At 44.8% G+C, this 26220-nt stretch overlaps 1 protein-coding gene across 26 annotated transcripts in view; it reads right to left on the minus strand.

Moving 5' to 3' along the window:
- MYT1L (myelin transcription factor 1 like) overlaps window positions 1–26220 on the minus strand; it is a 1206615-nt gene that overhangs the window by 71540 nt on the left and 1108855 nt on the right. For all 26 annotated transcript variants that reach the window (XM_069235880.1, XM_069235860.1, XM_069235873.1 and 23 more), the window contains one exon: window positions 11042–11110. In XM_069235880.1, the coding sequence (XP_069091981.1) occupies window positions 11042–11110 (69 nt within the window). The remainder of the gene's footprint in view (window positions 1–11041; window positions 11111–26220) is intronic.

The raw sequence follows: 26220 nt of genomic DNA on the forward strand, positions 1-26220 counted from the left end.
GTCTGCTACATTATTCACAGTGTACTGTGCACCTTTCCACTCTACCTTTTATAGAGCAGCGGTCTTGAAGATTGGTGACTGATGCCAGGCTGTCCTTCTTCCAAACTACCTCGATCTTTTGGCATTTGCACCTATGTAGCATCTTTGTGACGTAAGGAAAGCAGTGTGGAACAGATGCTTCCTCATCACACGAGTGTCTCGGCGGTACTACTGCTGCCTAAATGTAAACCAGATTCAAAATATTTTATGTTTCAACCTCCTCTCTCATGTTTCAAGCTTTGTGCTGTTAAGTGTAGGGTATTCTCGGTACCTGTACAAAAAGAACCAGCCAATGGTTTCCCTTTGAGTAATTTTCACTGAATTGGTCCAGCTTCATTAAAACCAACTATTCTATGACATACTAGTGCAGCATTTTCTGATGGAGCAATTATCAGTAGGCTTAGGAATTACATTTTCAAACTTCTCATAAAGATTTGCAAATGACCCTGTTCAAAGAGGAGATCCATAAAATACTATAGAACAAAATGTCTGAAATATGTTCAAGGTATTGGACAATTTGGCATCCATATTGTCAGGGGGAACCTCCCCTGCATTGCTAACATGTATGTTCACTTCAGTGAATATGCTGACGTGCTCTGAGAATTTAACATTCTCCAGTTTTGTAGCTTCAGGGTCACTGGATATAGGAAACCAGTGTTTGTGCATGACTGACTAAATTATACAACAAGGAATGGACAATTGTGCTGTATATTATGCAACAGAAGGAAAGTTATGTAGTTTTTGTCACATTTTGACACACAGTTATTGGCACTAAAGGGATTGCAGCTGCAGCCCTATTGAAAACAAAGAAGGCCCTTAAGGAAGAAAACTATCCACTCTCAGTAGATCCTAATCTCCTCAATGACTTTGAGCCTGACTTAGAAAAATAGCATAGGTCACCTCTAACCTCCTCTGCATTTACTTGACTTATTTTGGATGCAGAGGGAAGACGGTGCTCTTGAAGGTGGGCCACTGTTGATTCTGCCATAGAACCAGACAGACCTGGTGGGCAAATGACTACTGGAAATGGCTTTGTACTGACTGCCCAATTCAGGGTGGGATTTGGCACCATTTCCATGGCCATAGCCTTTCCCTGGAAATCCATGTGCTGAGGTTTTAGCCATGCACATCATGGACATTTCCAATGTGAATACTGCAAATGTTCTCCAGTTTGGAAGTACATTTTCAGGGAGCATAAATGCTGACTGGTCATGATTAAACTGCTGTTGCAGATTTTCTGAAAGGTGGCTGCTTCTGGGACACAAAGCCCAGCTGCAAGTGCAAGAAAGTGAACATACAAGGGAATGCTCTTTACCAGAGTGGCATAGGTGTTCCCTCTATCTGGTTCCCAACCTGTGGTCCGGGGACTCCTGGGGGTCCGCAAATCCTCCTCAGGCGGCCCATGACTGCTTAGAAAATTAAATAATATTAACATTAACATTAACATTAACATTAACAATATTAAGTGCCCAGCTTTCAATAATGGCTCAGTGGGGGGTCCCTGGATTCCAATAAAGATTGAGTGGGGGTCCCCGAGCTCCAGTAATGATAAAGTGGGGGTCCACAGAAATCAAAAGGTTGACCAATGCTCTACCACACAGTGGATTGGGTGTCTGACTACCAGTCCATAGATGAGGCCCTTAGTCAGAAGTCAACTTAAAGACATAATGGACAAAGCCAAAGATTGTGCACACCATGTGCTTCTTAGAGGTACTTTTAAGCTCTCTAATTAGAAGCACGGATCAGTTAAATCTCTCCTTATTTGGACACATTGGCACCAGCTATGACTTAGAGCAACTTAAACTTTCCAAAGTTATTACCAGATGAAACAAGGAAATTGTGCCCACATCAGGCATCCTCAGTTCATAGCATCCAGTCAATGGATAATTTCTCCACATCAGAAGTTAGGCTAGCTGGTACTCTTCCTGCACACCCATCTCTGGTTCTGGAGAAATAACTACTTTCCTTCAAGTACTTTTGGCACTTTTTCCATTCTCCAGAAAGTGTTCTCACTCTCCTGGAATCCACAATCTAGAATTCAGTAGAGTCAGCATCCAGTTGCCTAGATATAACACAATTCACGTCCATTAAAAAGACATCTGTCTTACAATATAATTACCTAAATCACTACATAGAGATGAAAGGCTACAGGCCAACTGGCAATCAATAACTCACCTCAAAAAGATTACATGAAGACCAAAGCTCAAACTTCTACTGGTAGACTAAACGCCAAGTAGCAATTGGCAAACGTTCTCACAAGACATCACCCCAACTGATATCCTCACAGCATATGCTTGTAATGTATTATCATTTGTTATACAATTCAATTTTACTCTTGACCTTTGGTATTATCAATAATATAATTGATAATGTCATATGCAGTGTCACCACAGATGCCATTGATGACGTTTTTTCCCATGTGTGTTCAAGAGCACTGCACTGAGGGAGACTTAAATTGGAGGAATAATTGTAATTGCTGAACTGTATTGTTGGCTAGATATTGAATAGTAACAGTGATGTCTTTTTGTTCAGATAATTCTTATGGGCTTTATAGTGAACAATAAAACCATTATGACACTGTAACAATGTTTTTACTGTATATGTTGGGTTTTGTAATTGTGGTCCTGATTTATATATTAGAAGTAAGAATACTCCTTAGCAGTGGAGTATGCTGACCACCAATATAATGGTCCACCAGCCAAAGTTAGATGTGGATGCACCATAGTTTGGCCACGTCAGAGACTACTTTGTATCTGCCATGGCCAAACTTCTCTGACAGAGAAAGAAATGTTGCAGAATTTTGCTATATGTCTTCCCACCTAATTTTGAAGGGTGGACATATAGCTGTTTTTTACTGCCTGTGACTGCCAGAAACACCCTGGCAGTAAGGGGCAACAAACAATAAAAAATGCCCCCTCCCCATGGGAGATAACTCCCATGGCAAGGGGGGCATTTTTTTTATTTTCAAAAAGAACATCCTGGGATATTCTTTTTGAAAATAAAAAAACAAGTAAGTTTGATGGACGATTCCGTCATGTTGACAGAGCAGTGCGTTAAACTTAAAAAAGCATTGACAGGAGCCGAAGTTCTTGTCAATGCTTCACAAATGACTACCCGCTTGGTGTTCGTTTATACATTTGGTGGATGGAGACTCCGTAAGGGCAACACAGTAATATACACCATAGCCCTGACGGAATTATCCCGTTCATCTCTAAATAATTTAGGCCCTATATATTTTTCCTAGTGCCTGAAGGACTATCAGGAAAAGGTCTGGTGTAAGGGCCTGTCAGCGCTAGGAACAGGGTGTTATTTCTGGCCATGCCCTACACTCAGCACTTATGTCTTGGGTGCCTGAAAAAGTACATGATCCACTCCCTCAGCTGTGCTTTCTGCTCAGCTCCAGGGTCCATACTACACCAGGGAAAAATCTTTGCCATTCTATGTTGGTGCTGCAAAAGCTTGTGGACTAAAGCCATGTTATGTTTTCTGCACCTGTGCCTACTGAATTATTATTTTTCATTTTGGTAGTTTTTGTATCCTGCTATCTCAAAGATGAATTTGTCGACTCCGGAGAGCTTCTGAGTGTGCACTAAATTTAAAATAGTGGCCTAATGTGAAGATCCCTGATCTCTAGATCAGCACATCTTGATATGAAGTCCACAGAAACTGCAAATAAATATACCTTTGTTTCAGAAAAAGTGTTTTCTATCCTTCTAGAGTGTCCCAGTTCACCCCTGGGATTGGAATGTGCTTGCACACCACCCTCATGACCTCACAGTCATAAACAAATCTTCAGATCCAAAATCACAATGTCTGCTGAAGAAATTATGTTCAGCTCTTGGTCTCCAAACAATAGATTCAAATTTCCGGCCCACCGACTTAAAGGAAATATGCCTATGCAATATATCTATACATTGTTGCGGATTTTGTTTGGGTGAGAGGCCTATTGAAAACACTGTATTGATATATGCTGAACCAAAAACGTATTGTACAGTAGCAGTGGAAATTTAAGCATCTGTTTCTTCACTATCCATAACAAAACCCTTCCTGTAGGATTTGGGATGGGAAGAGTAACATATTAATAACTTTAGGCGGGCACCTGTTTTTATGGATTGATGCTAAATCATGAGTAATACAACAATATAGGGCAGCCCTATAAATCTGAGGCATCCTGGACAGATAATATAATTATCTGTACTATCAATAGATATGCTTGAGCAGTATCCAGTCAATAAAAAATAGTTACTAATGTAATAGACTTCCAAAGGTGATTAGCGGATAAGTATAGGCAATCAATATGATAAAGTTAGAGGGCCAATGGGAACCCACAATTAATGCCAGCGATGGCTTGCACTTTTAACGGGACTTCTTTGCTGAAATTGTTTAACTAAGAATATAGTCCCCTGCACCCCACTCAAATTTGTGAAACATCTGCTTTTACATCTAAATTAACCTTCGGACCTCGTTTTCTGCTTCATAGCAAATGCTTTAAACTCAACAACTATTTTAACAACACGGTGTACAGGAGTGGCTCACTTTTATCATAAAAATGGAATCTAGTGCTCCAGCTGCTAATTTGAAAGTATATTTTTTTTTAGCAGCCACATTTTTTTTCTCACATAAACAAAGAAGATATTTGAGAATTTATAGAAAATGTGTCCTACTTTTAGCTCTGAAATCCCTCATTTTGTTAATTCATTTATTGCAGTATCCTCCATAAGGAATGCTTTGGAATTTACAAACCAGATTCCACTAACATGGTGTTCAGGTGTGCCACACATTTATCATGCACATAGAATGTTAGCATGCTAGGTGTTTAATTGAACTTTGTGTGACGCTGCAGTAGAACCCTGGAAAATCAACTGGTATGCTACTTGTGTTAGAAGTACAAGAGTGAGACATTTTCCCCCTCAAACAGACAAAGAAGATATTGTGATATTTATAGAAAATGAGTCCTCATTTTAGTTACTGGGGCTCTGACCATAATTGTCATAGGACACTTAGGAGAGAAAACTATTTTCTCTAAAAAATTGCTAATTAATTCTCAAAACAGGATCAACATTTTTACAGAGTAAAATCACCTTACAACCAACCCCAGTTTCTAAAATTAGTATGATACCAACAACAAATGACATATATACAGTGACTCAAATATGTTATTGCCCTTTTTAGGACCCTCAACACCAGTCATTTTCTACTGTGCATTTCGACAGGCCAAAGATGGGAGAATCTTACCATTAAAAATACTTCTGCTTAAAAAGTAATGTGAAAAACACACCGTGAAACAAACATTTTTTTCCTGAATTTCACTGTAAATTTTATTAGTATGATTTACATAAACAATATTAGCCCAGGTGGAGGGCACTCTCCGGTATTTATTGACTGGTGTGGAGTAATACACTTTGCTTCAAGTAAAGCCATCTGACTCGACTCCAGTTAATAACCAGATAGAATTGCCCAATTAAAAATGGGTAACTGCATAACAGGGATGTTTCTTACTGAGGGCATATGAACAACTTAAAATAAATAACAAGAATGAAGCTCGAGTTGTCTATGATGTTATTCTGAATGCTGAGAAAAAAAACATTTGTATTATAGACCAATACCTATTTACAATTTTAGGTCTTATGATCTGCCATTACTTTCACCTGCAGGGGTAAAGGAGTCCCGTGGGATCCAGAGAGAATTTGTCCCCCACTTGCTTTCGCCATTGTCCTTTGTACTCCTGGTGTCCTGCACCCACCTTCACTACTCTCGGGCCTTCATTGCCATCTCCTCTTCAACACCTCAGAAAAGAATACTTGGCATCCTGTCACTGTCCCACAACACCCCGAACATTACCTTCCCTTGCCTCTATCAAGTTACTAAAAAAGTGCCAGGTGCCCTTACATCCAAGTTTGAAAAAAACACAGGTGCATATTTATGTTTTTTGCCACAAAACTGCACTAATGCAGTTTTGTGGCAAAATCCTTAGTGTTGGCTAGCGCCATTTCATAGCGGCAGCCGTGTGCCATATCTATGGAATGGCGCACGCCAGCGCTAAGGACAGGCTAGCCTCTAAAAGTAAGATGCTAGCCAGGGAGGGGATGGCGGTAGGGTAAAAGGTGCTAGAAGTCAGAAGTGACGCTCGGCTGGTTAGCAGCAATAAATATATCGCTAACCAGCCTAGTGTTATTTCTGACGCATTAGCACTCCAAAATTACTCCTGTCTTAGTAAAGACAGGAACCATGTCCACCACCTCAATGACCAGCACATGGGACCAGTGTCCCCTGGGCAAGGCCATAAGACCCAGTGCCAGGCAGAGGGCCCCATGTAAGGGCCCCCAATGGCACATTAAAAAAAACATACCTACCTATACTTGCCCAGGATGGTGTCTCCCATCCTATGGTATCCCTCTGGTGTGGGTGGGGGTGTTGCTGGGGCATGGGATGGGCATCTCTGGGCCCATTCCATGGTGTCTGGCCATGAAATGGGTACACAGGTACCCTAACGGCTGGTCTGACCCAGGTGTTAAGTAATGGCGCTAAGCAGGCTTAGCGCCATTATTTGTGTCTGCCTACTCCGTGTGTGTCATTTCTGAGCCATAGTATAAATAAGTGTGAGAGAACAGGGCTGATTGCAGAGGCCCCTAACGTTTTGCCCCCATTTTCCACTTTTTGCTGGTGTTTTCCCGACTCTGATGGTGCCCTGGGTACTGCTAACCAGTCCCAGGGCCTGTGCTCTGTGTAAAATCAATATGCAAATTAGGCTAATTATAATTGGCTAAGTCATCCTACCTATAAGTCCCTAGTATATGGTAGGGCATGTAGGTTTAGGGACCCCAGCATGGATAGTGCACCCATAGGTGCACTGCTGAGGTGCCCAGTGTCATTTTAAATGCAGGCCTGCATTGCTGGCTGCTTTTAAATTAAAGTTATATGCAAATTCGACTTTGGAATTAAAAGTAGTTCCAAAGTATTAAACTACCTTATGTTTACATATAAGTCACCCTAAGGTGTGCCCTATGTGCCTCTAGGGCTGGGTGCCATGTAACTATGAGCAGGGACCTTATAAAAATAGTTGTATAAGCCCTGGTGAGGTAAAACTGCCAAATTAGTTTTTCCCTCATTGTAGTGAATGGCCTCCCTAGGCTAGAATGGTGAGACTTTATTTTAATTTTAAAAGTCCCTTTAAGTAACAGATACCAGAAGTTTGGTATCAAATTAATTGTTATAATAAATCCCACAACTTCCAGTTGTTGGATTTAATATAATTTGTTCAGGTAAAGAATTTTAAACTTTACTTGAAAAGTTGCCAACTTCAGCCCTGCAGTGTTTTTGCTGCTGTGCTCTGATTGGCCAGCTTCTGGCAGGCTGGCCAGGCTGCTTTGATGAGGTGTGAAGTGGCCTGGCTCCATGCAAAGAGATGTGCCTGTGGGAGGAGATCTCCCCTCAGCGGATGGTGAAGCAGGAAGGGGAGGGCTGCCAAACTGGTCTTCAAAGGCAGAGAAGGACATTTGGAGCAACCCAGCAACACCCTCACATCCTGCAAACCCAGACAATTAGGTGCCCCCTTGATTAGATTAGGAGAGGGCAGGAGAGGGGTGTGTTTAGGATTTTTAGCCACACCAGTGGATGGGCTCAACCAGATGTAACCTCCAAAAATCACTTTCAGCCATGATGGATTTTTGAGGAATGTTGCTCCCTGGGATTGATTTTTGCCACACTTCCCAGGTAGTGGTCACCTGATTGGAGAACCAGGACCCCCCGTTTTTCACCCAGGAGCAGGGATAAAACTGGCAGACCTGCACCCACATCTCAGTTCCCTACCAGACCCCTACCAGGAAGAACTACAGAAGAAGAACGACTGCCCTGCTGAACCCCTGGCCTGCACCTGGACCCTGCACTCTGAAGGACTGCACCAGATGCACACTTGGGCTTCACCACCAGGAGGACTTTGCCTGGCTTCAACTGGTTCAAGGAGGGACTCCCAACCAGCTGACCACTGTCCAGTGGCCAAAAAGGAGTTTATGCCAGGTGCATTCTGGGAGTTGTAGTTTGCACCCTCAGAGGAGCATCTCAGAGCTCCTGGAACCTTGGGGTGAGCTGTGGACCTCAAAAGAACCTTAAAAGAACATCTGGAAGAAGATCCAGAAGTTTGGAGAACCTTTGAAAAAGCTCCATAGAGGGACTGGCCCGCCGCAGCAACTCTTGCTGGCTTGCCTCAACCGCAACCAGGCCTGACTTGCAGGTTCGTCCCGGTGAAGAAAATCTCCAAAAAAGAGACTAAGTCCGAATGTAGGAAGTTGACCGGGATATCCCAGCCAGCGTATCGGAGGAGGGCTCTAAGGATGTCAGATCAAGATCCAGGTTTGCCCCGGTCGAAGGATTTTCACCTCGAAAAAACGAAGGTAAAAATCTCTACCGAGGGCTCCCGCAACGCGTATCTGAAGAAGAGTTCCAGGAGGTCAGTTTAGACTGGCAGGTTCGTCCCGCTGAAGAAAATTATCAGAAAAATGACTAAGTCCCAAGGTAAACTTTTGACCGAGGCCTTCCAAGGCCTGTAGCCGAGCCGGGCTCCATTGTGGTCGGCCTTAAACTTTGACTTTGCCCCGGTCGAGGTGCGACCAGATGACCAGATTGTTGCTTTTTGTTTCTAGGCTCTAGAAAACAATAACTCTTTAAAAATTAATATCTCCGGTTCCCCTTATCCGATTTTATTCGTTTTTGTGTCATTTTCAAGATAAAAATATATTCTATTTTCATAAATTGATTTTGGATTTTTAAACTGTTTCCTGTGTTTTATTTAATTACTGTTTTGTGATATTTGAATGCTTTACACTCTGTCTCCTAAGTTAAGCCTTGTCGCTCGTTGCCATGCTACCAAGGGTTGAGCTAGGTTTAATTTACTGAGACCTAACTGGACCTAAGTGGAGGTTAGTGGCCTATTGCTAAGTGGATGTACTTACCTGCCCTTACCAATAACCCATATTCCAACAATAAAGCAGTAGGGGGTTAGCGTCATATTGTGGATGGGAACACCTACCTTGCATCTAATTAGCGCAAGTTAGTTTGCTGCATCCACAACATGACACTAACTCCAATATTGTGACGCTAAGCTGGTCTAGCGTCAAAATATAAATATGGAGTTAGCTCAGAAGCGTCTTACCACCAAAATGATTGATGCTAAAATGGCACAAACAAAGTATAAATATGCCCCACAGTGTCCTGTCACTCCCATACCATCCTATGCAGTCTCTCTTTCTCTTCCCGGGAGCAGAGAGCCAGTACCATGCTCACCAGCTCACTGAGCGCTTTTCAGCCTAACCTAGAATTTGTTTCCCACTGTTGCTTCATCAGAGCAGTGAGTAACTGGATTTAGAATCTGTTACTCATGCTTATATCTCTTTATCAGACCCCTACATAACAATGCAACATATTCTTATTACAGTCTGATGGAATACATGGAACAGAATAACACGTGTCATCATTACTAACATTGTTGCTGATAATTAATGTATGTCTGTCAGGCAAACCACATAAAATACAATGGCGCTCTGATGGGCATACCATCCACCATAGTTAGAGATGTTTTCCAACCCCAAGGACCTCTCTTAACCTTGGCAGGAACTGCCGTTGCAGCAGATAATGTCTGGGTTGTATAGGTTTGGTATTTTTCAAAAGTAAACTCCCAAAGTGGGAGCCTGCTGCTGAAACATGTAAAACTATTGTCTCCCCACACCAAGGGAGTTAACTCCCATGGTATTGGCAGTCATAATTGTTTTTACTGTCCATTACGGACAGGTTTTACCGGGCAGTAACAGACATCAAAATAATCTATCCGGCCACCCACCCTAAATAGGACAGTGGTTGATTGGCTAATTGCTGGCAGCCCGTATACCTTCGGGCCATCGGAGGAGTATGCCAGTGACAGTGTGGAGGAGGATCTGTCAGTGACACACTTTCTGTTCACTGGCCTTTGAATGAGGCGGTTGGACTGAACATTTGGTGGAGAAGGTACTCTGTTGCAATATTGCGATGGAGTACCCTCTCCAACAAACTCTGAGGGCCTCAATATTTTATTAATATTAGTATTGGAATTTAATTATGTATATGATTTTTATACACCAATTATTTTAATTCTCATATATTTGTAGTGAACTTTAAAACTTTGGGTCAGTAGAAATGTTACCTGTGCAAGTATTAGCTAGTTGAATGTTTTTTGTCTTGATTTCAGCTCTATTTCAAAAAGTTATTTTACTTTGAACCACTTGTGTCTGACATATTGTATCACTGATGTCAGGAAATACACAAGTTGCTCTTGTGTAGGGTTTGAGCAGTTTATAGGACATCTTGAGACAAATTGTTTGTGCTTTCATTTGGCAACTTGCAGGTTTCTGCTTTGTAGGATTGGACCAGTTTACAGAAAATCTTGAGGCAAAATGTTTGCTCTTCTTTTGTGAACTTTCAGACTTTCTGTGCAATGACTTCCTTTCTTGGAACCCCTTAGTTGACTTCCCTATTCTTGTAAGTACCTTGTTGCATATACAAATATGGATTTATAACTGTTCATTAGGGTGTACTGCCACTGCAAGTGCCTGTCTGGGGGAAACAATGCACAATTTGCTCCAATGTAATTGGAGCATATGCTGATATGAGATTTCCATTTTTGAATAGTATGCATATTGCACTTACTTAAATTGCACAATTTAGCTAGCACAATCCTATTTGCGAAAAGAATGCATTTGTTAATCAGACCCATAGAAAGTTCAACACTCTAAAATGTCAACTTTACTACAGAACCATGACATGCAATGCAACAAAGTACAACACATCAAGTGCTTGCATGCAATAAACTGTTAAGCTGTCATATTATGTACATAAACTTTGTGTTCAGGTCATTGCAATTCTTTAATGTTTTACCAGAGCCACCATTCACTGAACATTACTTCTCACAGTGATCTCTTTTTGTTGCCCATTCTAAATGACCCATTATGAGACAGATATTTTCTTCATATCTTACTTCAGTTCTTGTGAGCTGGTGGCCATCATGTTTCGAATGCTTTTGTCCGACAGTGGGCAGCTAGAGAGACTGTAAGACATGTCAATAGTTACAAGAGAGTGGTTGTATCAATAAGTTAAGCTCTCTAAACCAAACAAAACATGGGCATAATACATATAAACATGTAGATTTATTCTGGAAAGCAGTGTTACATAAATGTATATTACAATTCATGTTAGTTATGCACAAGAATATATTTATGTGTAATTCACTACTATTTGAGACATTGAACTCAAAAGCAATATTTTGATTTGATTCTGAAAGCATTGAGTGGTTACATTTTCCAGTGATGGGGATTAGTTTTGTTATAGGTATAGGTGATACCAGAGAAGTAACCTGTAAAGGCTGAAAGATTTCTCAAAAGGATAACAAGATACAGGAAATTAAAATTACTATTCTTAAAAAGCTGAATTCCACCCAATAATGAAAACAGATGGAGCGTGCAGCAAAGAAAGAATCAGTAGACATCACTGTTTTAGAAGAATACCATAACAACCTCTCAATTATTTGATTTACTTCCTGTTTGCCTCCCTGCCGCATTTGCACTCCTCTGACACCATTCTCTTGTGTCATCCCCTTCTACCATAGCCTGTAATATGTTCATCTAGCCTGTGGACTTACAGACAATATTTATCACACTGGGGAAGGGTATGTTTCATCTAGAAGGAGAAACAGAAGGACAATTACACTAAAGAGAAAAATGGCTATTAGGACAGTTGTTTTCCTGTGTAAAGCAACTGTAACATGTAATCTTTTAAGGGCTAATAAATGCTTGGGAACTTTCACTTTACCAATAAATGTTGGAAGGTGTTTATAGTACTGGAGTTGTTATAAAAAAGTGTTACTCGATCACATGTATTTCCACTACCGTAGTTGTTTTACACTGTTATTTGCCTGTACATATTTGTGCCCTTTAACTGTCAGTTTTCTGCCATTGTGCCATCAGATGGTGCTCACGAGGACCCCTGTGTGGTCTGATGTTACACCAGAAAATGGCAGAACTCTTTACAACACATTGCGGGCCAGAGGTAGCAATTTCTGATTTTGCGAATCGGAAATTGCGAGTCAGTGCGACTCGCAATTTGCGAGTCGCAAAATCGGATACAGAACGGTGTCTCAGACACCGTCTGCGAATCGCAATGGGGTTACAAAGACCCACCTCATTAATATTAATGAGGTGGGTCGCATTTTGCGACCCCATTGCGATTCCCTGCACTCACAGGGATGGTGGCCTGCTGGAGACAGCAGACCTTCATGTCTGTGACTGCTTTTTAAATAAAGCCGTTTTTTTTTGTATTGCAGCCCGTTTTCCTTAAAGGAAAACGAGTTGCAATATGAAAAAATAACGAAACCATTTGGTTTTGGTTTTTCAGAGTAGGCAGTGGCCCATTGGACCACTGCCTGCTCTGAAAAAACATTTCTGACAACATTCACAAACGGGAAGGGGGACCCCTTCCCTTTTGCGAATGGGTTACCACCAGTGTGACACTGGTGGTAACTGCGAATTGCTTTGCAACCGCGTTCGCGGTCACAAAGCAATTTAGCATTGCGGTGCGAGTCGCAAATAGGAAGGGGACACCCCTTCCTATTTGCGAGTCGCATTCTGTAGGAAGTTGGCTCTGTATGTGCTATTTCAAAGTAAGGAATAGCATGCACAGAGTCCAAGGGTTCCCCTTAGAGGTAAAATAGTGGTAAAAAGAGATAATACTAATGCTCTATTTTGTGGTAGTGTGGTCGAGCAGTAGGCTTATCCAAGGAGTAGTGTTAAGCATTTGTTGTACATACACATAGACAATAAATGAGGTACACACACTCAGAGACAAATCCAGCCAATAGGTTTTTGTATAGAAAAATATATTTTCTTAGTTTATTTTAAGAACCACAGGTTCAAATTCTACATGTAATATCTCATTCGAAAGGTATTGCAGGTAAGTACTTTAGGAACTTTAAATCATCAAAATTGCATGTATACTTTTCAAGTTATTGACAAATAGCTGTTTTAAAAGTGGACACTTAGTGCAATTTTTACAGTTCCTAGGGGAGGTAAGTTTTTGTTAGTTTTACCAGGTAAGTAAGACACTTACAGGGTTCAGTTCTTGGTCCAAGGTAGCCCACCGTTGGGGGTTCAGAGCAACCCCAAAGTCACCACACCAGCAGCTCAGGGCCGGTCAGGTGCAGAGTTCAAAGTGGTGCCCAAAACACATAGGCTAGAATGGAGAGAAGGGGGTGCCCCGGTTCCGGTCTGCTTGCAGGTAAGTACCCGCGTCTTCGGAGGGCAGACCAGGGGGGTTTTGTAGGGCACCGGGGGGGACACAAGCCCACACAGAAATTTCACCCTCAGCAGCGCGGGGGCGGCCGGGTGCAGTGTAGAAACAAGCGTCGGGTTTTCAATGTTAGTCTATGAGAGATCTCGGGATCTCTTCAGCGCTGCAGGCAGGCAAGGGGGGGATTCCTCGGGGAAACCTCCACTTGGGCGAGGGAGAGGGACTCCTGGGGGTCACTCCTCCAGTGAAAGTCCGGTCCTTCAGGTCCTGGGGGCTGCGGGTGCAGGGTCTCTCCCAGGCGTCGGGACTTTAGGTTCAAAGAGTCGCGGTCAGGGGAAGCCTCGGGATTCCCTCTGCAGGCGGCGCTGTGGGGGCTCAGGGGGGACAGGTTTTGGTACTCACAGTATCAGAGTAGTCCTGGGGTCCCTCCTGAGGTGTTGGATCGCCACCAGCCGAGTCGGGGTCGCCGGGTGCAGTGTGGCAAGTCTCACGCTTCTTGCGGGGAGCTTGCAGGGTTCTTTAAAGCTGCTGGAAACAAAGTTGCAGCTTTTCTTGGAGCAGGTCCGCTGTCCTCGGGAGTTTCTTGTCTTTTCGAAGCAGGGGCAGTCCTCAGAGGATGTCGAGGTCGCTGGTCCCTTTGGAAGGCGTCGCTGGAGCAGGATCTTTGGAAGGCAGGAGACAGGCCGGTGAGTTTCTGGAGCCAAGGCAGTTGTCGTCTTCTGGTCTTCCGCTGCAGGGGTTTTCAGCTGGGCAGTCCTTCTTCTTGTAGTTGCAGGAATCTAATTTTCTAGGGTTCAGGGTAGCCCTTAAATACTAAATTTAAGGGCGTGTTTAGGTCTGGGGGGTTAGTAGCCAATGGCTACTAGCCCTGAGGGGGGGTACACCCTCTTTGTGCCTCCTCCCAAGGGGAGGGGGTCACAATCCTAACCCTATTGGGGGAATCCTCCATCTGCAAGATGGAGGATTTCTAAAAGTTAGAGTCACTTCAGCTCAGGACACCTTAGGGGCTGTCCTGACTGGCCAGTGACTCCTCCTTGTTGCTTTCTTTGTTCCCTCCAGCCTTGCCGCCAAAAGTGGGGGCCGTGGCCGGAGGGGGCGGGCAACTCCACTAAGCTGGAGTGCCCTGCTGGGTTGTGACAAAGGGGGGAGCCTTTGAGGCTCACCGCCAGGTGTCACAGTTCCTGCCTGGGGGAGGTGTCAGCACCTCCACCCAGTGCAGGCTTTGTTACTGGCCTCAGAGTGACAAAGGCACTCTCCCCATGGGGCCAGCAACATGTCTCTAGTGTGGCAGGCTGCTGGAACCAGTCAGCCTACACAGATAGTTGGTTAAGTTTCAGGGGGCACCTCTAAGGTGCCCTCTGTGGTGTATTTTACAATAAAATGTACACTGGCATCAGTGTGCATTTATTGTGCTGAGAAGTTTGATACCAAACTTCCCAGTTTTCAGTGTAGCCATTATGGTGCTGTGGAGTTCGTGTTTGACAGACTCCCAGACCATATACTCTTATGGCTACCCTGCACTTACAATGTCTAAGGTTTTGTTTAGACACTGTAGGGGTACCATGCTCATGCACTGGTACCCTCACCTATGGTATAGTGCACCCTGCCTTAGGGCTGTAAGGCCTGCTAGAGGGGTGTCTTACCTATACTGCATAGGCAGTGAGAGGCTGGCATGGCACCCTGAGGGGAGTGCCATGTCGACTTACTCGTTTTGTCCTCACTAGCACACACAAGCTGACAAGCAGTGTGTCTGTGCTGAGTGAGAGGTCTCCAGGGTGGCATAAGACATGCTGCAGCCCTTAGAGACCTTCCTTGGCATCAGGGCCCTTGGTACTAGAAGTACCAGTTACAAGGGACTTATCTGAATGCCAGGGTGTGCCAATTGTGGATACAATGGTACATTTTAGGTGAAGGAACACTGGTGCTGGGGCCTGGTTAGCAGGGTCCCAGCACACTTCTCAGTCAAGTCAGCATCAGTATCAGGCAAAAAGTGGGGGGTAACTGCAACAGGGAGCCATTTCTTTACACAAGCCCCCCCCAGCCCACAGGCCAGGAGACTCAGCCCAAGCTGGGAGAGTCTTCCTAGTCTGTCAGGCGAGGAAGAGTAGGAGAAATAGGCTGGTTAGTTGCAGGGCCTACTCTGCCTTACATCCTTCTGTTCAGGTCATTCCCTTTGGGGAACTGACCTACTTCCACAGTGATAGGACCTAGTCTGAATTGCCTCTTGTCTGCCTCTTCAATGTCTCCACCCATTCTTTCTATTTTGGTCTTAGAGGTATCCACCTCTGCTAACCTTATCTTGGCCAGGGTTACCCCTAGCTTACCCAGAGAGGTTACCCAGAGCTGGAGTAACCCCACCATGACCAATAGGGTCAGGGGGCCTAACTTGCTATTTGGCATGGGGTCAGACCACCATGCTAAGGATAGTGCAGCCATAAAGGCTAACACCCAGCAGAGGCCACTGACAGCTGTCAGTGCCCAGAACCACACCTTTAGCTCTTCACCTAAAAGGGAAGGGGCTAAGTTACAGGCTTCTTTGGGTTCAGGTTGCCTGTCTGCTGTATTGGAGTGGGGGGTTACCACATCTTGTAGTAAACACCCTTCTTCCACTCTTTCTTCTGTTAGCTGAGGAGCCACCCACTCAGGTTTAACAGTTGCCTGACTAGCCAGGACTTCTTGTGGGTCAGGTTGGACTTTATCAGGGCCATTTTTGGAGTTCTCCCCTACTGGAGCAGAATCTCCTTGGCTTGCTGTAACCTTGGCTAAAGGTTGTCCACCCTTCCTACTCTGTTTTCTTTTCTTCTTCTTCTGGGGCCTGCTTGCATTTACTGCAGAGGCAGGACTTCCAGAATCCTTGGGAGAGGACTGGCACTGGACCAGTTCCTCTCTTGGGCTCTGACTAACCTCTGGGTAGTCATTTCCAAGGAGACAATCAAGGGGGAGGTCTGTACTGACTACTACCCTTCTCCAGCTAAGAGTGCCACCCACTTCTATGGGCACTAAAGCCACAGGCCTCTTAGTGACCCTGTCTAGGCTAACTCTTACCCTGGCAGTCTCACCTGGGATGTACTGGTTTGAGAGCACCAGCCTGTCATGCACAATAGTGTGACTGGCACAAGTGTCTCTCAGGGCAGTGGTTGGGATTCCATTCACCAGTAGGTGGTGGAAGTGTCTACTTCCCTCTGGAATCTCCAACTCACCTGTTGGGCCCTGTTTCCAGTTGAAGGCTAGGAAGACCTCCTCATCTGAGGAGTCATCTCCCATGGCTACACTGGTTACCCCAGGAATTTTGTTCTGGGGTTTGTTTTTGGGACAAGAAGTGTCCTTGGTGTGGTGCCCAGACTGTTTACAGTTGTGGCACCATGCCTTAGTGGCATCCCAGTTCTTACCCTGGTACCCACCTTTGTTTTGGGTTGTGTTTTGGGGCCCACCCACCTGTTCTGGTTTTTGGGGGCCTACAGAGGACTCTTTTTCTTTGTTTCTAGTGTTACCCACTTTCTCCTGGGGAGTTTTTGTAACCCCTTTCTTTTGGTCACCCCCAGTGGAAGTTTTGGTTACCCTAGTCTTGACCCAGTGGTCTGCCTTCTTTCCCAATTCTTGGGGAGAAATTGGACCTAGGTCTACCAGATACTGATGCAACTTTTCATTGAAGCAGTTACTTAAAATGTGTTCTTTCATAAACAAATTATAAAGCCCAACATAGTCACACACTTCATTTCCAGTTAACCAACCATCTAGTGTTTTTACTGAGTAGTCTACAAAATCAACCCAGGTCTGGCTCGAGGATTTTTGAGCCCCCCTGAATCTAATTCTATACTCCTCAGTGGAGAATCCAAAGCCCTCAATCAGGGTACCCTTCATGAGGTCATAAGATTCTGCATCTTTTCCAGAGAGTGTGAGGAGTCTATCCCTACACTTTCCTGTGAACATTTCCCAAAGGAGAGCACCCCAGTGAGATCTGTTCACTTTTCTGGTTACACAAGCCCTCTCAAAAGCTGTGAACCATTTGGTGATGTCATCACCATCTTCATATTTAGTTACAATCCCTTTAGGGATTTTCAACATGTCAGGAGAATCTCTGACCCTATTTATGTTGCTGCCACCATTGATGGGTCCTAGGCCCATCTCTTGTCTTTCCCTCTCTATGGCTAGGATCTGTCTTTCCAAAGCCAACCTTTTGGCCATCCTGGCTAACTGGATGTCCTCTTCACTGGGGCTATCCTCAGTGATTTCAGAGGTGTTGGTCTCTCCTGTGAGGGAACCAGCATCTCTGACTATTATTTTTGGAGTCAGGGTTTGAGGGACCCTGTTCTCCTTAGATAGGACTGGTAGGGGGGAATTGTCCTCCAAGTCACTATCCTCTTCCTCTGAGTTGCCACCCTCAGAGGGGTTGGCCTTTTCAAACTCTGCCAAAAGCTCCTGGAGCTGTATTTTGGTAGGTTTGGGGCCCATTGTTATTTTCTTTATTTTACAGAGTGACCTTAGCTCCCTCATCTTAAGATGGAGGTAAGGTGTGGTGTCGAGTTCCACCACAGTCACATCTGTGCTAGACATTTTGCTTCTAAAAGTTGGAATACTTTTTAAGAATCTACAACTGGTTCTAGAATCTAATTCAAACTTTTACAAACTTTTAAACTCTAAAAGAAATGCTAAACAGGATCTAACACAAGGCCCTAGCAGGTCTTTTAAGAATTTAGAAAACTTTTCAAATTGCAAAAATCAATTTCTAATGACAATTTTGGAATTTGTCGTGTGATCAGGTATTGGCTGAGTAGTCCAGCAAATGCAAAGTCTTGTACCCCACCGCTGATCCACCAATGTAGGAAGTTGGCTCTGTATGTGCTATTTCAAAGTAAGGAATAGCATGCACAGAGTCCAAGGGTTCCCCTTAGAGGTAAAATAGTGGTAAAAAGAGATAATACTAATGCTCTATTTTGTGGTAGTGTGGTCGAGCAGTAGGCTTATCCAAGGAGTAGTGTTAAGCATTTGTTGTACATACACATAGACAATAAATGAGGTACACACACTCAGAGACAAATCCAGCCAATAGGTTTTTGTATAGAAAAATATCTTTTCTTAGTTTATTTTAAGAACCACAGGTTCAAATTCTACATGTAATATCTCATTCGAAAGGTATTGCAGGTAAGTACTTTAGGAACTTTAAATCATCAAAATTGCATGTATACTTTTCAAGTTATTGACAAATAGCTGTTTTAAAAGTGGACAATTAGTGCAATTTTTACAGTTCCTAGGGGAGGTAAGTTTTTGTTAGTTTTACCAGGTAAGTAAGACACTTACAGGGTTCAGTTCTTGGTCCAAGGTAGCCCACCGTTGGGGGTTCAGAGCAACCCCAAAGTCACCACACCAGCAGCTCAGGGCCGGTCAGGTGCAGAGTTCAAAGTGGTGCCCAAAACACATAGGCTAGAATGGAGAGAAGGGGGTGCCCTGGTTCCGGTCTGCTTGCAGGTAAGTACCCGCGTCTTCGGAGGGCAGACCAGGGGGGTTTTGTAGGGCACCGGGGGGGACACAAGCCCACACAGAAATTTCACCCTCAGCAGCGCGGGGGCGGCCGGGTGCAGTGTAGAAACAAGCGTCGGGTTTTCAATGTTAGTCTATGAGAGATCTCGGGATCTCTTCAGCGCTGCAGGCAGGCAAGGGGGGGATTCCTCGGGGAAACCTCCACTTGGGCGAGGGAGAGGGACTCCTGGGGGTCACTCCTCCAGTGAAAGTCCGGTCCTTCAGGTCCTGGGGGCTGCGGGTGCAGGGTCTCTCCCAGGCGTCGGGACTTTAGGTTCAAAGAGTCGCGGTCAGGGGAAGCCTCGGGATTCCCTCTGCAGGCGGCGCTGTGGGGGCTCAGGGGGGACAGGTTTTGGTACTCACAGTATCAGAGTAGTCCTGGGGTCCCTCCTGAGGTGTTGGATCGCCACCAGCCGAGTCGGGGTCGCCGGGTGCAGTGTGGCAAGTCTCACGCTTCTTGCGGGGAGCTTGCAGGGTTCTTTAAAGCTGCTGGAAACAAAGTTGCAGCTTTTCTTGGAGCAGGTCCGCTGTCCTCGGGAGTTTCTTGTCTTTTCGAAGCAGGGGCAGTCCTCAGAGGATGTCGAGGTCGCTGGTCCCTTTGGAAGGCGTCGCTGGAGCAGGATCTTTGGAAGGCAGGAGACAGGCCGGTGAGTTTCTGGAGCCAAGGCAGTTGTCGTCTTCTGGTCTTCCGCTGCAGGGGTTTTCAGCTGGGCAGTCCTTCTTCTTGTAGTTGCAGGAATCTAATTTTCTAGGGTTCAGGGTAGCCCTTAAATACTAAATTTAAGGGCGTGTTTAGGTCTGGGGGGTTAGTAGCCAATGGCTACTAGCCCTGAGGGTGGGTACACCCTCTTTGTGCCTCCTCCCAAGGGGAGGGGGTCACAATCCTAACCCTATTGGGGGAATCCTCCATCTGCAAGATGGAGGATTTCTAAAAGTTAGAGTCACTTCAGCTCAGGACACCTTAGGGGCTGTCCTGACTGGCCAGTGACTCCTCCTTGTTGCTTTCTTTGTTCCCTCCAGCCTTGCCGCCAAAAGTGGGGGCCGTGGCCGGAGGGGGCGGGCAACTCCACTAAGCTGGAGTGCCCTGCTGGGTTGTGACAAAGGGGGGAGCCTTTGAGGCTCACCGCCAGGTGTCACAGTTCCTGCCTGGGGGAGGTGTCAGCACCTCCACCCAGTGCAGGCTTTGTTACTGGCCTCAGAGTGACAAAGGCACTCTCCCCATGGGGCCAGCAACATGTCTCTAGTGTGGCAGGCTGCTGGAACCAGTCAGCCTACACAGATAGTTGGTTAAGTTTCAGGGGGCACCTCTAAGGTGCCCTCTGTGGTGTATTTTACAATAAAATGTACACTGGCATCAGTGTGCATTTATTGTGCTGAGAAGTTTGATACCAAACTTCCCAGTTTTCAGTGTAGCCATTATGGTGCTGTGGAGTTCGTGTTTGACAGACTCCCAGACCATATACTCTTATGGCTACCCTGCACTTACAATGTCTAAGGTTTTGTTTAGACACTGTAGGGGTACCATGCTCATGCACTGGTACCCTCACCTATGGTATAGTGCACCCTGCCTTAGGGCTGTAAGGCCTGCTAGAGGGGTGTCTTACCTATACTGCATAGGCAGTGAGAGGCTGGCATGGCACCCTGAGGGGAGTGCCATGTCGACTTACTCGTTTTGTCCTCACTAGCACACACAAGCTGGCAAGCAGTGTGTCTGTGCTGAGTGAGAGGTCTCCAGGGTGGCATAAGACATGCTGCAGCCCTTAGAGACCTTCCTTGGCATCAGGGCCCTTGGTACTAGAAGTACCAGTTACAAGGGACTTATCTGAATGCCAGGGTGTGCCAATTGTGGATACAATGGTACATTTTAGGTGAAGGAACACTGGTGCTGGGGCCTGGTTAGCAGGGTCCCAGCACACTTCTCAGTCAAGTCAGCATCAGTATCAGGCAAAAAGTGGGGGGTAACTGCAACAGGGAGCCATTTCTTTACACATTCCCATTTTGCGAGTTGGCACCGACTCGCAAAATTGGAATGAGCATCGCGATGCGCGTTTTGCATGGCGCAAACGGCAAAAATCGCAGTTTGCGCCATGCAAAACACTACCTATATCTGCCCCTGCATTCCTAGGTCCACATCTCATCCCAATGATGACTTCCGAGCCATCTTCCCGATACATCATGTTCCTTGTAGTCCTTTCTGTCTCCAAACTCTGCCCCAATCCTGCCCTGCTGGTGGTGCTCTATTTATCTCTCTTGATTTCTGAAACCCAAGACCTTTCTGACCTTTTTATACCTGTCTTCTGGCCTTTTCACTCTTGTGCTCCGATCTTTACTCTGTTCCTGGCTTTCTGTTTCCTGCCTTTTGCCTCTTGGTGTTGCTAGTCTTTCCCTATCCAATTTACAGTTCAGCCTTCCCTTCTTTGGTGGTTTCCTGATCCATTGCACCAGTTGTATTTCTTCCACCTGGCTCCCTCTCTGCACTTGTGCTCCTTCCCTGAGCTTCAACCTATATCAGCTCTGAGAGCTCCAGGTGCAGTAGCTCGAAAACTGACACTGCTTCGGAGTCTCCTTGAGCTCCGTTATGATCTTGCTGCTGAATTTATTCTTTGATTTCTGTTTCCATTTTCCTGTTCTGACTAGTAATTTGTGGTTGTTAACTCTCTCTTGTTTATCCTACTTCTTTGTTCCTGTGATTGCCTTAAGCCTCGTCTTGCATGCACCCCTCCTGATCTGTCCTGTTATATGCAGGCTCCTTACCTTGTGTTCTGTGTTCCTGTTCATCCGCATTTTTTTCTGTTATCCCTAGTTAGAGTGAAAAGTGTTCCTAGTCTTGTTGTCAGCATTCATAGTACTGTGTATTGCAGTCCTGCGCCTAACCTTGATTCCAGGCCTGCTTTTCTCTGAGCACAGTTCTGTTTTGGTGTTCCTTGTTCTGCTCCCTGTTACCCTGTTTTGTGTTTATTTTATAATCTTGATTATCAATGTTTCCAATGGTACCAGTGTGTTTCTGAAGCCTTGTGCAGAAACCCACCAAGCACCATTTCTTTCATAGGAGGTGCTGGGTGTCTCACGAACTCTGTGAGATTAATCTGCTCCTTGCTTTCTTGTAAATTACTTTCAACTGAGAAATCCCCATCCAAGAAGGATACATCTCCCTTGTGGCCTTTTGTTGTAGTACTTGTGTTATGTTATGCTTTCCATTTACAGACTTTCAGTTTCATGATCACATCCTGCCTGTTCCTGGCTACTCCAGTCCTCAGTTTCTGTCCTTCCTTCCCAGCCTTTGGGTCATTGCTTGTATTACTTGTATATGTGTGCCCCCTTCCTTGGTAATCCCTTGCCCTGCAGTCAGCAAACATCCTCCTGTTACCTTGCCTAATACAAAATTTCTATATCGTTGACATTAAAATGTCATTCCAAATCAGTGAAGAAAATGTAAAACACCTAGTCATAAAACTTTGGATGAATGCACTTCTTTCTAATACCTGGCTTATCTGCAGACAGACCAAGGCTCATTACCACCAGTAACACTGAGAGGAGGGGCGCCAAGAGAATAAGCTCTTGAAGGTGTGTGCACTGTATTGCTATCCTTCATAGTAATTAGTAGAACCTGACAGCCCGCTGGCAAATTATGGCGCTTTTAGGAAATTCTGCACTATGGCATTAAAGAGGGCCAGTGGCTGCCAGGGCACGTGCTGTTTAAATACTGGGTTGATTTGTGTGATAGTGGTCAAGGAAGTTCGCAAGGTTTCAATAATTCCTTTCTCAATAGAGTCCTTGTTGACAGATGCCCTCGTTACCCCCTGATAGTTTTCCTTATCTAGATTAGACAATGTGATGAGCTTATTATTTTTCACCCAGGAGTTACATTTTCATGAAAAAAATATCCTGCTTCTTATTTGAGTAGAAAGACTGGTCCTTGTGTATGTAAAGTCATGAAAGGTGCATCTGGAGTCTTTCAGGATGCACCAATTCCAATTACACATTACCCTACATGATTGTAGATTTTGCTAGGCTATCTGGAGTTTGCTAGCTACCCAGAGGAGCTGAATAGTCGTTTTCAGAACACTTGAAGTACATCTACTCTAGTATGGAATGTGAGGAAGCTGCCGTCTGGTTGCATCTTCCCATTGTGTTGGTATGCCATATTTACCCATATACTTCTTTGATGCCTATATTACAATGGACCACAATGGGCTGACTTTTACTGCCCCCACACAAAAAAACTAATAACCTGGGGAGCCTCATTCGCGAGGTGTGGTAAACATCTCTTACAAATGAGTGATAACGCCATTCAGCAGTAGTGCCTTCAGCACTAATCTCTGAATACTTCAGAATCCACCATCAAGGTGCATAGCCACAAGTTCAATTTAGCGTTTAATACTTGAAGTTCAACTTTAGGTTAGGGGTGACTTCCAAACTACACATTATTTGCAGTGTGTAACAGTGGAATACAAATCTTCATGTTTATCCACCAGTAACAAATTAAGGCCCATATTTATATTTTTTTAGCGCCGCATTTGCGCCACTTTTTGACGCAAAAGTGGTGCAAACTTACAAAATCCAATTTTGTAAGTTTGCTCCGCTTTTGCATCAAAAAAGCGGCGCAAATGCAACGCTAAAAAAGTATAAATATGGGCCTAAGACTCTAATGTGAGGTGTAATTACCAGTGACAAGTTGGAAAGAGGGTCCGTCTCTGACATATAGACCGGGGCACCCAAATAAGAGTAGGCCCCATTACTGAACCAGAAAGCTGAAAAGTGTCCCGTTTGCAAATTGGACCATTTTTGAATTTGTAAACAAATGCTGCTTGTGATGTTTTCCAAAGTATCGGAGGAAATGTTTGTATCAGAGGCTCTGATATGGATTGGGAGGTTGCTAAACACTTTAGGAGCGATGTAGGAGAATGCCCGACCTCCTGATCTGGTTCTGTGTATACTTGGGATGCGTGAAAGTAGGAGTCCCGAGGAGGTGTCTAGGTGGTTGGTTGACAAAGATATGACTGTTCAGGTCGTTGAGGCTTGAGTTATGTAGTGCCTTGAATGTGCGTGTGAGGAGTTTGTAGGAGTTGTGTATCAGTAGCCAGTGTAGTTCCTTGAGGTGTAGTGTGATGTGAGTTCTGTGTGGAAGATTGAAGCTGAGTGTGGGTGCCAAGTTCTGGATGGTTAGCAGCCTTTTAGTGAGTTGTGTGGTGATCCCAGTGTAGAGGGTGTGCCCATAGTCAAATTTACTATAGCGCAAGTGCTGCTTGGGAGCCATTTGAAGATGTTCTTCAACATCTTCAGAATGTGGAAGCATGATGCAGTGATAGCATTGACATGTGCTGTCATGTTCAATTTGCTGTTGATCATTAGTCTGGGGTGTCTGGTGTGATTTCTGGATGTAGGCATGGGTCTGCATTTGGTGGGCCACCAGTTGGAGACTCCAGGTGATGTGTTCTTGCCAAAGATCACTACTTCCGTCTTGTTAGTGTTAAGCTTGAGACAGTTGGCTTTCATCCAGTTATCGATGTTGGACATGCAGGTGGTGAATTTGTTTCTTGTGTTGGGTGTCTTGTGAGAGAGGGAGATTATGAGTTGTGGATCATCTACTTAAGACAGGATGTTGATGTCCTGTGCATGGATGTCATTGGCCAGAGAGATAATGTATACGTTGAAGAGGGTGAGGTTGAGCAAGGAACCTTGAGGCACTCGACAAATGACTTTGTGGGATTCCGTGGAATAAGGTGCCAGGCTTACAGCTTGTTTTCTATTTGTTAAGAAGGAGCAGATCCACCGTAGTGGGTCCTTGAATGCCAATCTAATGCAGGCGCATGATAAAGAGAGGGTGAGAGACCATGTCAAATGCTTCCGGGCGTCTTCCCTGACAAGGATCATGCATATGTCACCTGTGGTGGAATGTACTGTGGCTGGCCCTGAATCTGAATTGCATGAAGTCGAGCAGCTGGTGATTGCTGAGGTGGTTGGCAAGGCATTGATTGATTAGTTTCTCAGAGATCCTTGATGGCTATGATATGAGGGAGATGGGTCTGTAGTTGGAAAGTGTGGCTGTGTCAGCAGATGTTTTCTTGAGCAGGGGCATGTTTCCATGGCTCCGGAAACATGGTTGAGTCAACGGAGGTGATGAGGATGTTGGCATGTTTCTGGGGTGTCTTGGAAGGTGGTTGTGTTGATGGAGGTGATGAGAATAGAGGCTAGTGCTTTGCTGGTTGGTTGGAGTCCTTAGGTAAAGGGGTTGTGGGAGCCGAGATGGTCTTCATGGTAGCAGTGATTCCAAAGGTAAGGATGGCAGGCCACAAGGTCAGTGTTCATTCGTTGGCAGTGATGAAGTTGAGTTGCAAAAATGATTGGGTCTGGTTGATTGTGGACATTGCTGCATACGATTTTGCTACAGAAGAATTCCAAAATTTTGCGAGGGTTGATGTCATTGGAGGCAGCAAGAGGTGCAATGAAACCTTTGATGGTGGCAAAGATTTCCTTGCTGCTGTTAATGTTGGCATTGATGCGATCTGCAAGGGCTGTGCATTTGGTGTTCCGTATCTGCTGGTGGAAGTATCTTAGGGCTGATTTGAAGATGTATTTATCAGTAATGTCTTGATTTTTCTCCATTTGTGCTCCAGTTGCTTGCAGCGGGGTTCTGTCACCCTGGGTTTTTCTGTGTACCAGCTAGCCTGTGGTTGGGCTCTTGCAGCTGCATGGTACTTGAGGAGAGCCAGGATGTCAATGCATGTTGTGATCCAGCTGTTGTATAGGCAGGTGCTCATAGAGGGTGGATGCCCACTTCTCTTCTGAGATGTTTTTACAGCTGTGGCAGTTGGTTCCAGTGGGGTGGGTCTGTGATGTTGCTGGATGAGTGTTCTGAAACTGACAAGGGTGTGATGTGTCCAGGTCATAGTTACAGTCTTGTTGACTCTGATGTTGCTGATTGAAGAGAAAATCGGATCCAACAGGAGTCCAGCATTGTGGGTGGGTTCAGTAACATGCTAGGTGAGGCCAAGATTTACAATGTTTTCTAAAAGGGCTGCAGAGTTTGGGTAAATGTAGTTTCTGGGTGAGGTTAAGGTCTTTGAGGAGGATGAAGGTGTTGAGATAGATAACAAAACTGTGCACTGATTCAGACAACCTCTTTTTAAGAAATTACGCTGTCTAAAGTGCATGTATTTAACTCGGAAAATTGCTCAATTATTGCTTGATCTCAACTAGCACAGAGTTAACTCGTCCTGTTTTTGAGCTTTGTTATCTGCAGCTCATGCACTAATTCAGAAAATTTCTGAGTGATGTGTATATGCGTTAGACAGCAAAATGTCGTAATAAGGTGAGGCTCTGCACCACTGCATCAATTCATGAAATAGCCGTTTAAGC

This window comes from Pleurodeles waltl, chromosome 5 (assembly GCF_031143425.1).
Source record: "Pleurodeles waltl isolate 20211129_DDA chromosome 5, aPleWal1.hap1.20221129, whole genome shotgun sequence".
Lineage (NCBI taxonomy): Eukaryota > Metazoa > Chordata > Amphibia > Caudata > Salamandridae > Pleurodeles > Pleurodeles waltl.